The following is a 13,510-nucleotide window of genomic DNA, read 5'->3' as shown; positions in this document are numbered from 1 at the left end:
GCATGTATGTGCTGTTTTGTAGAGCCTGTAGTTGTTGCTGACCAGTCCTTTTCCCTGTGAATTTGGTGTATTCCTCTTCGTATGAATGAAGTTCAATGACCTGTGTCTTACAACGAACCTGACCCCAATCGTGAAGGTATATTTCTGAAGTGATGTTGCCTAGCTGTGGAGAGACAGCGGGAGAAGCTGTCTGTTGGCATTTGATGTCGATGGTAGCGAAGCAGTAGCAGCAGATAAGAGATGTGATAAAATTATAGCTCTAGATAAAAGGAGGGTACAAATGAAGTGTCAGTTGGCATTTTTGCCTCCAGTGCTGAGAAAGACATATTTTGTAAAGGAGAGTGCATTGTCCATAGACTTGTAATTCCTCAAGATGGATGTTATGGAAGATGATGTTTTCATATTTATTATTTTGTGTCCTTAAATATGACAAGACTCATAATCCACTTTTCATGACTATACTCTGCCCATCATGTATCAAATGATACATTATATGTAAACCACATCTTAGAATTACTGTTTACTCCAGTGTGAATAAGTATAAGACACTTTTACCCACTACTGCTTATATTCAGTACAGTGTACTCTGTTTACAAGAACTACCGTTTTAAGAATTAGCTGCAAACATTAATCAAAACCACTGGGACAGAATCATGCCTATACTAATGCTGTTTAAATATTTTGCTCGTGAGAATCGATCTGCTAGCTGATAAAAAAATCATTTTGGGCTCTCCCAAAATATGTATGCTAATCAAATGCAATGAACCTTAAATGAAAAAAGCCATTTATTTAGAATTTGAATATTGAATCTCCTATGTTGCACTAATTACTTAACTTCCTAGCACTAAGATATTTTGAGAAAAAAAAAATTGGGCATTTAGGTCAACAGCTGTATCCAATTTAAAGTGAAAAGAAGAGAAAAGATGCTTTCTACACATAAACAAGGCGGCCTTTTTAAATCTTACAGTAGTCTTCTTAAGGCCATCCAAAAAGATGCAGCTAAGAAATGGGGCATCCTACAGACCACATACACCACATATACAGATTCTAAGGAACAGGGAGAGCATCATGGGAATTACAGGAGACAGGCAATTAAAACCACAAGGCACTTATGAATGAGTGCTGTTGCTTTTTTTTTTTTTTTTTTTTTTTTAAACTGTGCCACAACATTGTAACCTACACAGTGCCAATTCCTACAGAAACACACATACACATGAAAAAAGAAAACAAATAACTCAATTCATTACTACACGGTTCAAACTATGAAAACCATTCATTTTTCTATTGAAAGTCTTTATTTCCCCGAGAAAAAAAGTAGTACGAAATGAAGTGTCAGCTAAAGCCCAGACACACGATTCCATAGTCATAAATTCCAGTATGCAATACAGTTAGTTACTTTGTCCAGTCACAATTCCGAAAAGCCTGTCAATATGCAGTTAGATACCACCTTAGGTGGGTATCAGTTTTCTTCTAGAAAGGTAGCTATCGATTAATTTGCAAAGAATCGACACTGAATAAAATCATGAGAAAGAAACATAAGAATCTCATCCGAATTAAGAATATAAGAATTACCTCAGACATACCTTGGTTTTCTAATTTTGCAGCTAAATGTGGAGCTAGATAAGTAGACAAGCTTGATTTCGTCGGGCCACGTTTTTAGATTTTACCTATGTCATTTGTCTACACAGCAATCAGGATTTGGTCCCATTCACTACCTTTATAACTAGCAATTTGGTCAACGGAGGGACAGTGTCGAATAACACGCGTTAATGTAAGTTAGTAACGCTCGCTAGAAACACCACAGAAACGGTAGTTTCGTCGCAAGATGTAACTAAATACGCATAAAATGAATTAGCTATCAATCTATTTTGACGTCATTTGCATGTAGATAAGTATTTGCATGTAGATGCAATGTGTCAGATCTATGTAACTGCCACGCTGTTACCCAAAATTGACTTCCAAAATGCTTAGCCAGTCCGATGCTGAAATGCAGCGCGTAACTACCGTTACTGACGAGCAGGTGACGTTACGGACGATGAATTCTCACGTGTAGCTAACTGGGCAGCAGGGCGTTTTAACACGGCTCGCCAATACTATAGCAGCTAATTAGCTACCTTGCTAGTTGCACATCAGTACTCCTTGTTTGTAAATAATTCACAACTCCCTTGCCTTCCCCTGCCGCTTGTCAGCCCCTGAGTGCTCTTGCAAGACATAACCAATCAACTCACAACACCAGTTGCGAACGGGCAACGTGCAACAAATAGCATTAAGTTGAAAACCACCTATATTCTTTATTATTCTCTTAAATAAATAACAAGTCAAATTCAGCAAGATGGGCATATAATTATCTAGTAACGATTTAAACGATACACTGCAACCCTTTGTCCCAGTTCAGTAGAATTTATTAGAGACCCTTGAGTTAAAATTATAGTATTATAGCTAGCTACGCATCTGGTGAGAAGCACTTTGAAATGTGTTTAAATCGGAGCGTCGTGCTAACATGCGTGAGAAAAAAACGTGGGTTCGCCTCTTAGTAAACTTCCCATTTCTCTGGCTTCGATAAGTTTGGTCTTCATGGAGATCTGAAATCCCATTGATCCCGACCTTAGTCACATTTCACATTGACACAGACCGAGCAGAGGCAGCGCTCTTGGCACTGCGGAGTCCGGAGAAGGGGTCCCTCCGTCAGTAAACGTTGAAGGGGGATTTCGCTAAATCAGAAGAAGAATAAGAAAAAACCCCAAGACGAATTCGTGGATACACTCTATCCAGCGCTTGCCGTAAGGCGGAACCCACTTTTTTTTTTACTCCTGTTAACTAGCTAGTGCCGCCTGGTTTTTCTGAGTGTGAAAGGTTAGCTACTTTTTCTGTTAGACCTCCGGAGCCTTTCAAGCTAGCTAGCAGGCAGCATTTTTTCCGTGAGGGAGAAACGCACGCCCAAAAGAATTGATCTGGGATAGCAAGCTAGCTCAGAAATCAATACCAGAAAGGAAAAACGGTAAATAACTCAAGCTCAGTAACACTGTTTGCTAGCCTAGCTACGCTGGCCACGAGAGAGCGGAGAAAGAAAACGTTGCTAAGCCCCGGGAAGCGACAAGACAAGCTAGCTTAGCCAGCGAGCTAAAGAACAAAAAGTAACGCCAATTTTTTTTTTCTGTTTCTAGCCAAGCTGTCGATACGTGACTCTTACGCCGTGTGTTTTGAGTGTCCACGGTTTTTCTGTTAACGGAAGATTAGAGAGGAAAAACATCGCAGAGCTAGCTAACTAGTTTTAACGCGGTCGGGTTTCAGTGTGCGCTAATGCTAGCGGGCTACTCTGGATCCCTTGCCATGGACGAGCTTTTACGGAAGTACTAGCTAAAGCTGGCCGTTTAATTTCACTCCAGGAAAGGAGGAGTTTGCCTGTGGATTACAATTCTAAAAGGGATAAAAAACGAAACTCGTTTACGGTAAACGCAAGCTAACATTTCGCGGTGGAATGAAAAGGGATTAAGGTTACTAATAATAACAACGTACAACTGGGACGCAGGAGGAATTTTTACCCAAGTACGGTTCAGTTTGATCGTTTCGGCTGAACGCTGTGAGGCTATACATACGGAAGGGGGGTCTGGTTTGGTTACGCCGTCTTTGAGGGCACCAAAACAAAAGAGCCGAAAGTACAACATCGGTTTGTTTTGAAAGGGATTGTGTGATTAGTTAACTAGTTACGGCTAACGTATGCGATATAGCTATCAGGCGACCTATTAATAGCTGGGTATACATTGTGTGTGCTATGGAAATTGACAAGGAGCTAGCCAGTTAGCTCCGTTTAATCGGTCTCGCACGCTGAGTTTCTCTTGAACGGTCTTTTTAAAGTGATTTCGCTGTGCTAGAGAGGAAAGCAAAAACGATACGAATATCCTGAGGGAAATGCCAATCGCTGCCACTGGTCAACCGACAACACAAGAGCCGTGCGTCTACTCCCAGCTGCCCGCTACTCCCGATCCCATCCCCAAACGGGGTAATTTGTGCGAGGAGACGGGGGTCCAGTCTCAGGAGCACGTCGATTACGCGGGAGCGGAGGGGGGCAGAGGAGCTGGGAGCAGCGGCAGGCTTCTTCCAGCGCCCGGATCCTCCTCTCCGTCGCAATCTCCTCCTACCCCCTCCCCCTTCGCCACCTCCTACCCCCATCACCAACACCACCCCCATTCTCCGGCCATGGAGCCCCCGAGGACTCGATCGCGGTCGCGGTCTGGATTCTACCAGTACGGCATGAACGGCGGTGCTAACGGCAGCGGCAATGTTAACGCCGGCGCCGGCTTCGGCGTTGCCCATCACCAACAGCTCAACTCCGGATGCGTACCCCTCGGGGCGCACAGCCCCACGGAAAACCACCGTACCCCTGGAAGTAACCTGCCCGCCAGCGCACAGAGACACGCTGGGAACGGAGCACACAGGACCGTAGGGGCAGGTAAGCGATTCGTTCTGATACTTTTATAAGGCAAGTTAGCTGGTTAGCAAGCAAACCAGATATCTTAACAACAGTATGCTTGTGAAGAAGCTGTTTGATGAGCGCCACTGCCAAGGAAAGAATATCCAGAACATGAGACGGTAAAATAAGTCGGGGGGAGGGGGGGGGTGTTGGGTTGGCATGGCAATACGTATGTGTTCATTCAATCGGTCCTTATTAGCTAGCTAGGATGCTTACCACCTACATCTAACAAATCATAACTAGCAAGCTAACCCTCCGCCGTCAGTTTTTACACTGGCAAACTCGACCACCAATCAAACACAGCTAGCTACTCCGATCAGCCCATATCACCGTTTCATGTATGTACCTACCCCCTGCGTTTAACGTTATGTTCAACAGTTAACAGCTAGAGAAGTTCCCTCAAGGGCTGGCCAGGAATAGTTCTGCTCGGCAGAAAGGAAGGGGAATTGAGTATGCAACTCTTGTTTCGAAAGGATGCGATTTGCAATCGCATTTCCTGTGCTCGCGTTTTTCCGACCGGAGTTGGCTCTCACGCCGCCGGGCTTGACACACGTTACAAATATTATATGGCGGAGTGGGTGGGACTCCATGGGGCTCAGTTCAGCTGTGTGTGTTGAACCTTTTAATGTTGTACTTACTCTCGTGTGAATTGAGTCAGTTTTCCTTTTTATGAAATACGAAATCGAGGGCATGCGTTCTGTAACTGATTCATAACAGCGCACACGCGTTTTAGCAGTGGCGTTTTGTCATGGGAAAGGTCACATACATGTGTTTAAGATTAATTTTTGACTTTACGAACAACCCTTTATCTATCCTGTTTTAGCATTGCGGTAAATGTTTTGACGTGGCCGGTCATTCAAACAAAAGTACATAATCAGATGGTATTCTTGGAAAAATGCCTACTTCCTCGGTATCTTAAGTGTTGCTCATTGTGTCATCGGATATTGCTACTATAATCATGTCATCATAGTCATGCTCGATTACTAAGTGAAAAATCGTTAAAACTCTAACACCTTAAAATATTGGTAAGATAATGAAGCAAAGTTACATTACACAATTTTGTCCACAAAAACAAAAGACAAGTACCATTTCAAACCAATTTTAAACCAGTATTTCCTAATTTACTTGTGTAACTGGGACCTTGTGTGTTATATGTAGAGAACAAAGGTTGTGACACATTTAACTTTGTATCACTTTCCTGGTAAGGCATAACAGGATGCTGCTTTCAGATTGCAAATGAAACAAGTCATTTTGGAAATTTCTTACACTGATATTTTTATATGAGCAAAACTGTTAGAAATCACATGTTACTCTTCTGGATAAGCATGTTGCTAGCTTGCTTTCTTGCACAGCAAAGATGATGGCCTTCTATTTGTTTTCCGCTGTCCATTTGGCTGAAACACCATCACATGTTCATCTGTAATGGTCGTTGACTTCGAATAATAGAAACTAGAATGGCTCCGGGGTGCCTTATGCCCCTTCAGACAGATCTGAAATCAGCCTGCCACCCCAGTTTTTATCCTGGCTTCAGTGTAAAAATGTTATCGCAACTGTTTCTAAGGCCAGAATGTAAGTGCTGCTAGCTGTGTCAGTGCTCTCGCTGACTTATAGTTGGCTACAATAAGCAGATTTTGCTGTCGGGTTAATATCAGAGGAGCCAATAGTGCAAAGGGTAATTAGGGGCACTGGTGGATTTGCGATGATGTCATGTGGCTGGAAAATTAGAAGGAAACAGAAGAGAAGAAATGAAGCACAAAATAGTCCAAGTTTGGGGATGTGTATTGTGGCAGTATGAAGATGTATCAGAATCTTTGTGAGGTTAGATTTGCTGAGTATCGCAAATATTTTATGATTCCAATTCCTTATTGATATCAATACTGGTAGCTTCAAATCAAGAACAATATCCATTTTATTGTATGTATCAATGGTAATTCCCTTAAATCTGACAAAATTGTAATGGCAGACTTTTAGTTACATTTCATGTACTTAGATGTTTTATCTATTTACAGTTAGCTCAGATGAGACAAGCAAATTACAAAGTATTAGGATGCAATTATGACCAAATGCATACATTTTGGTGTGAACTTGTGCTTCACACCACTATTTTACTTGTTTCATCTTGCGAAAATGTTTTAAATGTTTTAAAAGGTATTAAGCAAATGTCACTCCATCTTGCTTTAATGAAGCCAAATTTTGACCACTTATGCCTCAGTACTTTTATAATTCTGTTTTCAAGTAAGGCTCTAACAATCATGCAAACAGCAAACAAATAAATCACATTAGAGGTTAGAAGTTGGCCGTAGTGACAGATTATTGCGACGTAGATTTTAATGTTGTCTTCAAACAAAGTAGACCTGCTGAATAGCTACATCTAACTTGTTTTGACTTCTCAGAACCAATGAGCAGGTATTGGAAAATTGCAGTGGTATTTGCTTGGTTCCACTGTCTTAAAAAATGGTGTTACTTTTGGTATACCACACCCCTTTACAGAAGTAAATGTTTGTAAGCTCTCACTGCCGTCATGGCCAACCCGGATCTCGGAGGAGGACAGCATGCAGACCCGATTCAGCGCTGTATATATTTTTAACAGTGTTGCAATATCTGTTTGCAGAGGCCAAATGTTGCCACATCGCGTGTTGGTATAGTGCATTGAAAGAGGGGCCACTGTTAGTCACCAGTGAGCTGTGTAGCCTGGGCCTGTCCTACATTAGATCCGTAACAGTGTAATGGTAACATTTTTTTGCGTGAAAGTGAAAATTGCAGCAAAGAAGTTATTTATCAAGGTTCTAGGACTCGCCACATTTTTACCATTTTAATGTAAAGTGATTGGCTGGGGCGTCAGGGTGGGCGGAGCACTGGATGGTAGCGTGGTGTAGTGGGGAAAAGACTTTTTAACCAAATGGCGGCAGATTAAGTTCCCAGGTGGGGAACCTCCATTGTACCCTTGAGCAAGGTGCTTAACCTGAATTGCTTCAGCAAGTATCCAGCTGTATAATTGGAAAAAGGCTGTAAAATGTAATATAACTCGCCCCGGAAGGGGGTGTCCGTGGCGCAGATAAATTACAATAAAGGAGCGGAGAACCGGACTGCATCAGGTATGCCGCAGGGACACAGCAAGGCCTTATCACAACCCCGGCGTAAACCTGGCATGTAAAGCAGACCGGAGAAGATGAACTCGCTGTTACTCTCAGACGATCACGTGGCTTATTCCAACCAAACCCAAGGCAGCATTTAGACCCTTGCGGGGTCTGGAGCTGAATTTCAGCAAAGAATTCATTTCCAGCGCCTTTTTGGTGTTACTGATATGCAAATTACTAAAATTACTCCCAATAATTGTAATGGGGGGCAAACGGGGTTGTCAATATGCACCATTTTATGTGCATAATTTTGGTAGGTTCAGTTTTCCACAGTCCTTTTAGGCATTGGAAGGTTCGGTGGAAGTTAGTCGGTTTTGTTGTTGGTATGCAAATGAATGCTGTTGGTTCAGTTCTGGAGTGTCCACCTTCCTTCGTGCCTGTATATGACTGCCAGGAATTACTAGATTGCTTGTGGTTATTTGATTTCTTTTGTTTACTCGGATGTTTCTTCAGTCTTACCACAGTGGTTTTTATCCTCGACTTTCATTTCAGCAGCTGCCGATCTCATAATGCTATTCTTTTACTGCTTAGCACTTCCTTAAATTTGGCACTTTTAAAGCTGAGGCTGAAATATATTGCTGTTAATTGGAACAGAGGCCTTGGTCAGAAAATGACAAAATACGCTGCATTGACACTTTACCTTGGTAGCAGTAGGGACTTGAAATCGTACAGGCTTGGAATTACAGTAGGCTAATAAAAGGGTAAATACCTCTACCAGACTTTGTATTCTTGTGGTCACATATATAGACATTAATAATACTAAGAAGCATGTCTGCTAGCTGCAGTTGGAGCCCCAGCAACAGTTGGAAGTTGTGCATTAGCGCTCCACTGGATTCCGTACAATTCACTTTTCTTTTGTTTTGCAGTGGCTCAGGTTCAATGCCGACTATTGTTTTCCCGTTTTCAAAGGGACTGTTAATGATTGACTTTATTATTGGGCTCAATTGGTCCATTTCAGCCGCTCTTGAACAAAAACTTGCCTCGTGCAAAGCTTAAAAGATGGGTGAAACAATGAAAGCCAGACTGGACCTGCTCTTAGACTGACGGACATACTGCTCATGTAGTAATTAAGTCTCGCCAGTCGACCGGGAGCACAGTACACGTTGAAAGCGTTTGCAGTCTGGCCAGCAGAAATAAACCTTAGGGCAGGACACAAAACCTGGGCTCTATAGGTGCAATGTTAAAAGACCGCTTGGGATATTTTCCACTGACTCTCTTCCACAGAAGCAGACCGGTCACGGGTCTGCATCCCTTTCTGTGCATCGTGGGCTTTGCTGCGCTGTAGGGAGAAGGTTCTCGTCGTGCGGTTTGCCTTTAGAATGCACACCCGTTTATTTTGTAACCTGGTTATATAAGGTGTGTTGCACCATTCAGAGGAAGTGTGCGCCGAGCACCGAGAGCCGAAAAGAGAGCGGGCAACTGGAAATACCTGTCTGGGAGTGTGAGCGTCAAAAGGCCCGGCTCCATTCCTCAGAGAGACGCAGGCGTACCCACCAGCAGCACTGGCAACCACTCCTAAAACCACAGCGCCGCGCCCCGGCCTGGTTCAGACCGCGCGCAGAAACCCCCGCAGGCGCCCGCGCCAGTCGGCTTCAGACGAGGGAGAAGCTGCCTGACATCCTATGAGCTGAAGCACGTCTGCTTTCATGTGTGTAGGCATTGTGTTGCCTCACTCACCTACACCGCATACCAGCACAATGCTGCCGGTGCAGAGGCAGACATTCGAAACGGACCTCCAGCTTGCCTGGCCGGTGTGTGGGGTCGCCTTTGGTCCAACCGTTTTTCTGCTCGTGTGCCCCGAGCACTTCCTCTCAAAATGGAGTCGCTTGATGAAGCGGCTTCCGATGGTGAAGGAGGAAGTTTTGCTTGCCCATCGACTGCACGTGTGTACAGCTCACGCTGCTCCGGTATCCCGTGATTCCCCAGGGTACGCGTTTGCGTGGACCTCTGTGAATTGGACGATAGGTCCATTTATCCACAGCAGCACTGAAAAACTCCCTTATTTTTCTGGTTTGTTTTGAATTTTACTGTGCAAAGGAGTTTCTCACTCGGTCGAGAAGCAGTGGTTACATTGGGCAGAATGATTATATTGGTTTTAATTAGAACTGAAAGAAATTGACAAAGGACATTGCAGTGGGACTTCAGTGCTCAAAACTAATCTGGCTCACTGTCATTTTACTGGTTATCAACTGGCATTTATCAAAAAACAAAACGTTTTATATTTTTCACTACTGTTTTTTTTGCAATAAAATGAGATTTACAAGTGACCGCCTTTTGCTACAATACATAGATGGCCCACTGAATTCAATTATAAACGATGTCACATTTCAGTTGTTACACTGCTGAAAATGGAAGGTTGATGGATACAGCAGTCTTGTGTTAAGTATAGAGGTTTTTTTAGTACCTAATGTTTCGTCTTGCAGATTCATTTAAAATTACCCAGTTGCAGTTCCAGGTTTTTTAAGCAGTGCTCGCTTATAATCAGGGAGATCAGAGGGAGAGGACACACCCACTGGTAGAAACTCACTTTGAGATTTGCGTTTAACTGCATGAACACTGTTATCAGTGTGACTCTGACTTGATTTCCAGAGGCATGCTTCTGCCGTTTCCATGGTTGCGTGTTTTCTTCCCTCCCCCCGCTGCTGTTCCGTCATGAGCCAAGGTGCTGGAACGATGGCAGCGGAGTGTGTCCCAGACGCTCTTCCAAACACCCCCCCCCCCCACCCCCAATCAGCAAGTGTGCGCTTACATAATGTTGCGTGAAGTACGGACCCTCCGCCCCCACACTCCGGTCCGCTTGTCACTTTGAATGGGACACAGCCCCAGGTGTTCAGCTTACTGGATACAGACCAGGGGGTCGCGACCGCTCCATTGAGATCCAGTAGGGAGCTGGAATACGGGGACGGGGGGGTCTATAAAGCCCCTGCTCACGTTGCGTTCCCAGCACAGCAACGCTCTCCCAGGCTCCCCCGCTCTGAAACACTGGCGGCTCTCCCGCTGGCTCTGCTGTTGTAGGTGTACTGTTTGATTAGCTTCAAACCTGCAAGACCAGGGTGCTGGCGAGAGAGAGAGAGGGAAAGAGAGAGAGAGGGAGAGGGAGAGGGAGAGCACAATACAGCGAGCTTTGAGATAAGCAGAGCGTGGGGGGAGAGGGAGACCTCCAGGAGAGGCTTCATTTATCACAGAGGCCAGGATTGGGGATGGGCTCAAACGCACACGCTGGCAATTTGTTCAAAAGGGGACACGAAGGCCACGCGAATGTTCTTACACGGCGGGCCGCGCCTCTGATTATTACGCCCCATTCTTCGGGCGACAGAGCTCTCCCTATCTGCTCTGGAGGCTTTTCATGGTGCGCTTAGCCCTCAGGAGATGAAAGAAGGCAAAGCGCTGTTACACGGTGAGATTATTAGAAGGGGGGGAAAACGTTGACGCTGGCTGTAGCCAGGCTTCCGTAATGAGGACCGTTGTAGCACGCCGCACACTGACGGCTAAAGGCTGTGTTTGTGCTGTGACGGCGTCGAGGGGTCGTATCGCGCCGTCGCTTGCCTGGGAGTAACTCCCGCCGGCCGCTAACTCCCGTGCGTAAACAGCACGGCATGCGCCAGCTTCTCTCCGCCCGTGGCACGCCGCTCTGGCTGATCGGGGTCAGAGCCTCGCTGAGAACAGGAGAGGCTGCCGCGCTCTTTACGGCCCGGCAGGCCGGGGGCCCGACCGGCCGGGGGCCCGACAGGCCTGGGGGCCCGAATAGGCCCGGGACCCGACAGCCCTCCTCTTTTGGAGCTTTAGAGGGTAGAATTGGTGCTCAGCAGGCCTGACCGAGGGCCTCATGAAAGACGCTCACTTATTCCAGTTTATCATTTTTATTTAGCTTTTTCCCACTTTATTCCATTCGTTCCGGGGTTCAGATTTATTGTTTCCTGCTTTCACGATTGCTTGGTTGGAGGGCTTTACAGGGCAAACTCGGTACACATCAGGCCTGACCAAAGGCCTCATGAAAGACTCATTTATTTCAGTTTATTCCATCTTATTTCAATTTATTTCATTTATTCCATGTTACATTTTTTCCACTTTCATGATTTTTTTAGTTGAAGGGTGTTTTTTGGTTTTGTCTTGTCGCAACTGAATACTTTGATAGCGGTAACAAAAAAGAGAATGTTAGTTTGGTATTAAAATATTTATCAATTGACATGAACGGGAAGAAGTGTTTTGTAACCTAAGAGAATTTGAATGTGAATGGTTTTGCTATTAATGCTATTTATTAATCATAACCCTATCACATGCAAAATATTATGTTATTACAGACATAAACAGGCTGTTGGGTTTAATAAATAAACTTGAATTTCTAAACGTAAACGAAAAAATATAGAACGATGACTCATTCAGCTACCTAAATATACATGAATGCGTTGGTGGACTACGACTATTTATGTTAGTATTAATTTGTTAGTACTTTAAATATTATTTCTTTGTCAGATTTTTTCCTGCCTTTGTACCCTGCCATGACTCCAAAGCAAAGTTTTCCTGTGATGCTATGTTGGAATCGTGCCACGCTAGCGCTTTGGGGAATCTCCATTGTTTGGGTTGTGAGTACTCGTGGATGGCGGCCGTAGAGGCAGGATGCTAGCTGGGTGATGTCCTACTATGGAGGAAGCCATATGGTGACTGTAGTGCAGTGAAGAAGACGGCATTGGCTACCCTAGCCTGCGAGTTTATTGTCTTAAGAGCCCTGTGAAAAATGCCCCTTGGGCTTGGAAGGTATGCGCTTGGCTGAGGTAGCACATCTCGCATGGAGGCGGCCATGGTGACCCGGTGGCCGAGAGCAGCTAAAGGCCGCAGTGTCCACGCGTCAGTTTGAAGGCCCTCACTCCTTTAGGTGCGGTTGCAAACGTGTGGCGGTGATCAGGAACGCATTATTTCCACTCCCAAACTCTGTCCGCAGCACGGATTCCAGAGGGCCCCACTGACAGCAGGCCTGGGGAGGGGAGGGGGGGGCAGAGTCTTTGTTTGCGAGCCAGTAGTGCTGGCTGCCCTTTCCAAAAATTCAAATCTAACATGTCATGAGGTTCCCCCCCCCCTCTGTAACATTCTCACCCAGAGTGACTGCGGAGCCTGACCTGAGATGCTCTCTGCCGTGACTCTGGCCTCGCTAATACATGGCAATTAGCCCACGTGAGATTGAAGCTCTTCAGTCTTGTGCACCCTGCATGTTGCGGACCTAAGCGGAGGACTCATTAGGCTTCAGCAGTGATGACGCTATTTACTCGCCCGCCGGTTGCCATAATCCGCGGCGACTCGCGTAGCTGACATTTATACGTATTACACATTCAGACGGACCAAATATTTACTGAAGTAACTCCAATTAAGCGCCTCGCTCAGGGGAATAGGGTTGTGTAACCCTGGGATCAAACCCACAACCCCATAGCCGCACGCCCAGCTTTTGACAGCGCGCTGTTATGTAAATCATGCCATTTTGTTAATTGTGTCATTCTGTCTGTGTGTGCGCTTTCACCTTAAACGATGCTGGCGCCTGAATCACGAGGGTGACTCGCTTCTTTCCCAAAGTGCTCACTCTTACCGTTTGCTTCCTTTAATCATACCGTACATTTTGGTAGCGGCCACGGATGGGTTCTGACGGTAGAGTGACTAACAGTGAGCGCTGACATCTGACACGGTGGCTGATCTGGTAGTCAGGCATCACAAGTTTCGGAGAAGCTGGCAGATGCGTTTCGCAGGTCCAGGGCCGTGTGCCTGCCGCGCTTTGAAAATGTGCTGACCTGAAAAGCTCTTTCAGCTGTGGTTTTTGTGTGCAGCGTAGCCCGTTGTAAACGAAGGCCCATCTGCAGGAACAGCTATCCCGGATGAAGTGCCGGGCGAGATGTACAACATAAGGCTGCTTTTGAAA

General features: G+C 45.2%; 1 protein-coding gene across 2 annotated transcripts in view; it reads left to right on the top strand.

The window, feature by feature from the left end:
* Window positions 1–2,631: 2,631 nt before the first annotated feature.
* Window positions 2,632–13,510, top strand: part of LOC118769752 (E3 ubiquitin-protein ligase RNF38-like) — a 38,850-nt gene continuing 27,971 nt past the window's right edge. For both annotated transcript variants that reach the window (XM_036517048.1, XM_036517047.1), the window contains exon 1: window positions 2,632–4,450. In XM_036517048.1, the coding sequence (XP_036372941.1) occupies window positions 3,910–4,450 (541 nt within the window). In that variant the 5' untranslated portion in view covers window positions 2,632–3,909. The remainder of the gene's footprint in view (window positions 4,451–13,510) is intronic.

The sequence above is a fragment of the Megalops cyprinoides genome, chromosome 22, assembly GCF_013368585.1.
Source record: "Megalops cyprinoides isolate fMegCyp1 chromosome 22, fMegCyp1.pri, whole genome shotgun sequence".
In the NCBI taxonomy this organism is placed as follows: Eukaryota; Metazoa; Chordata; class Actinopteri; order Elopiformes; family Megalopidae; genus Megalops; species Megalops cyprinoides.
Note: the sequence above shows the minus strand (reverse complement) of the source record. Positions and strands in the feature narration are given on the sequence as shown.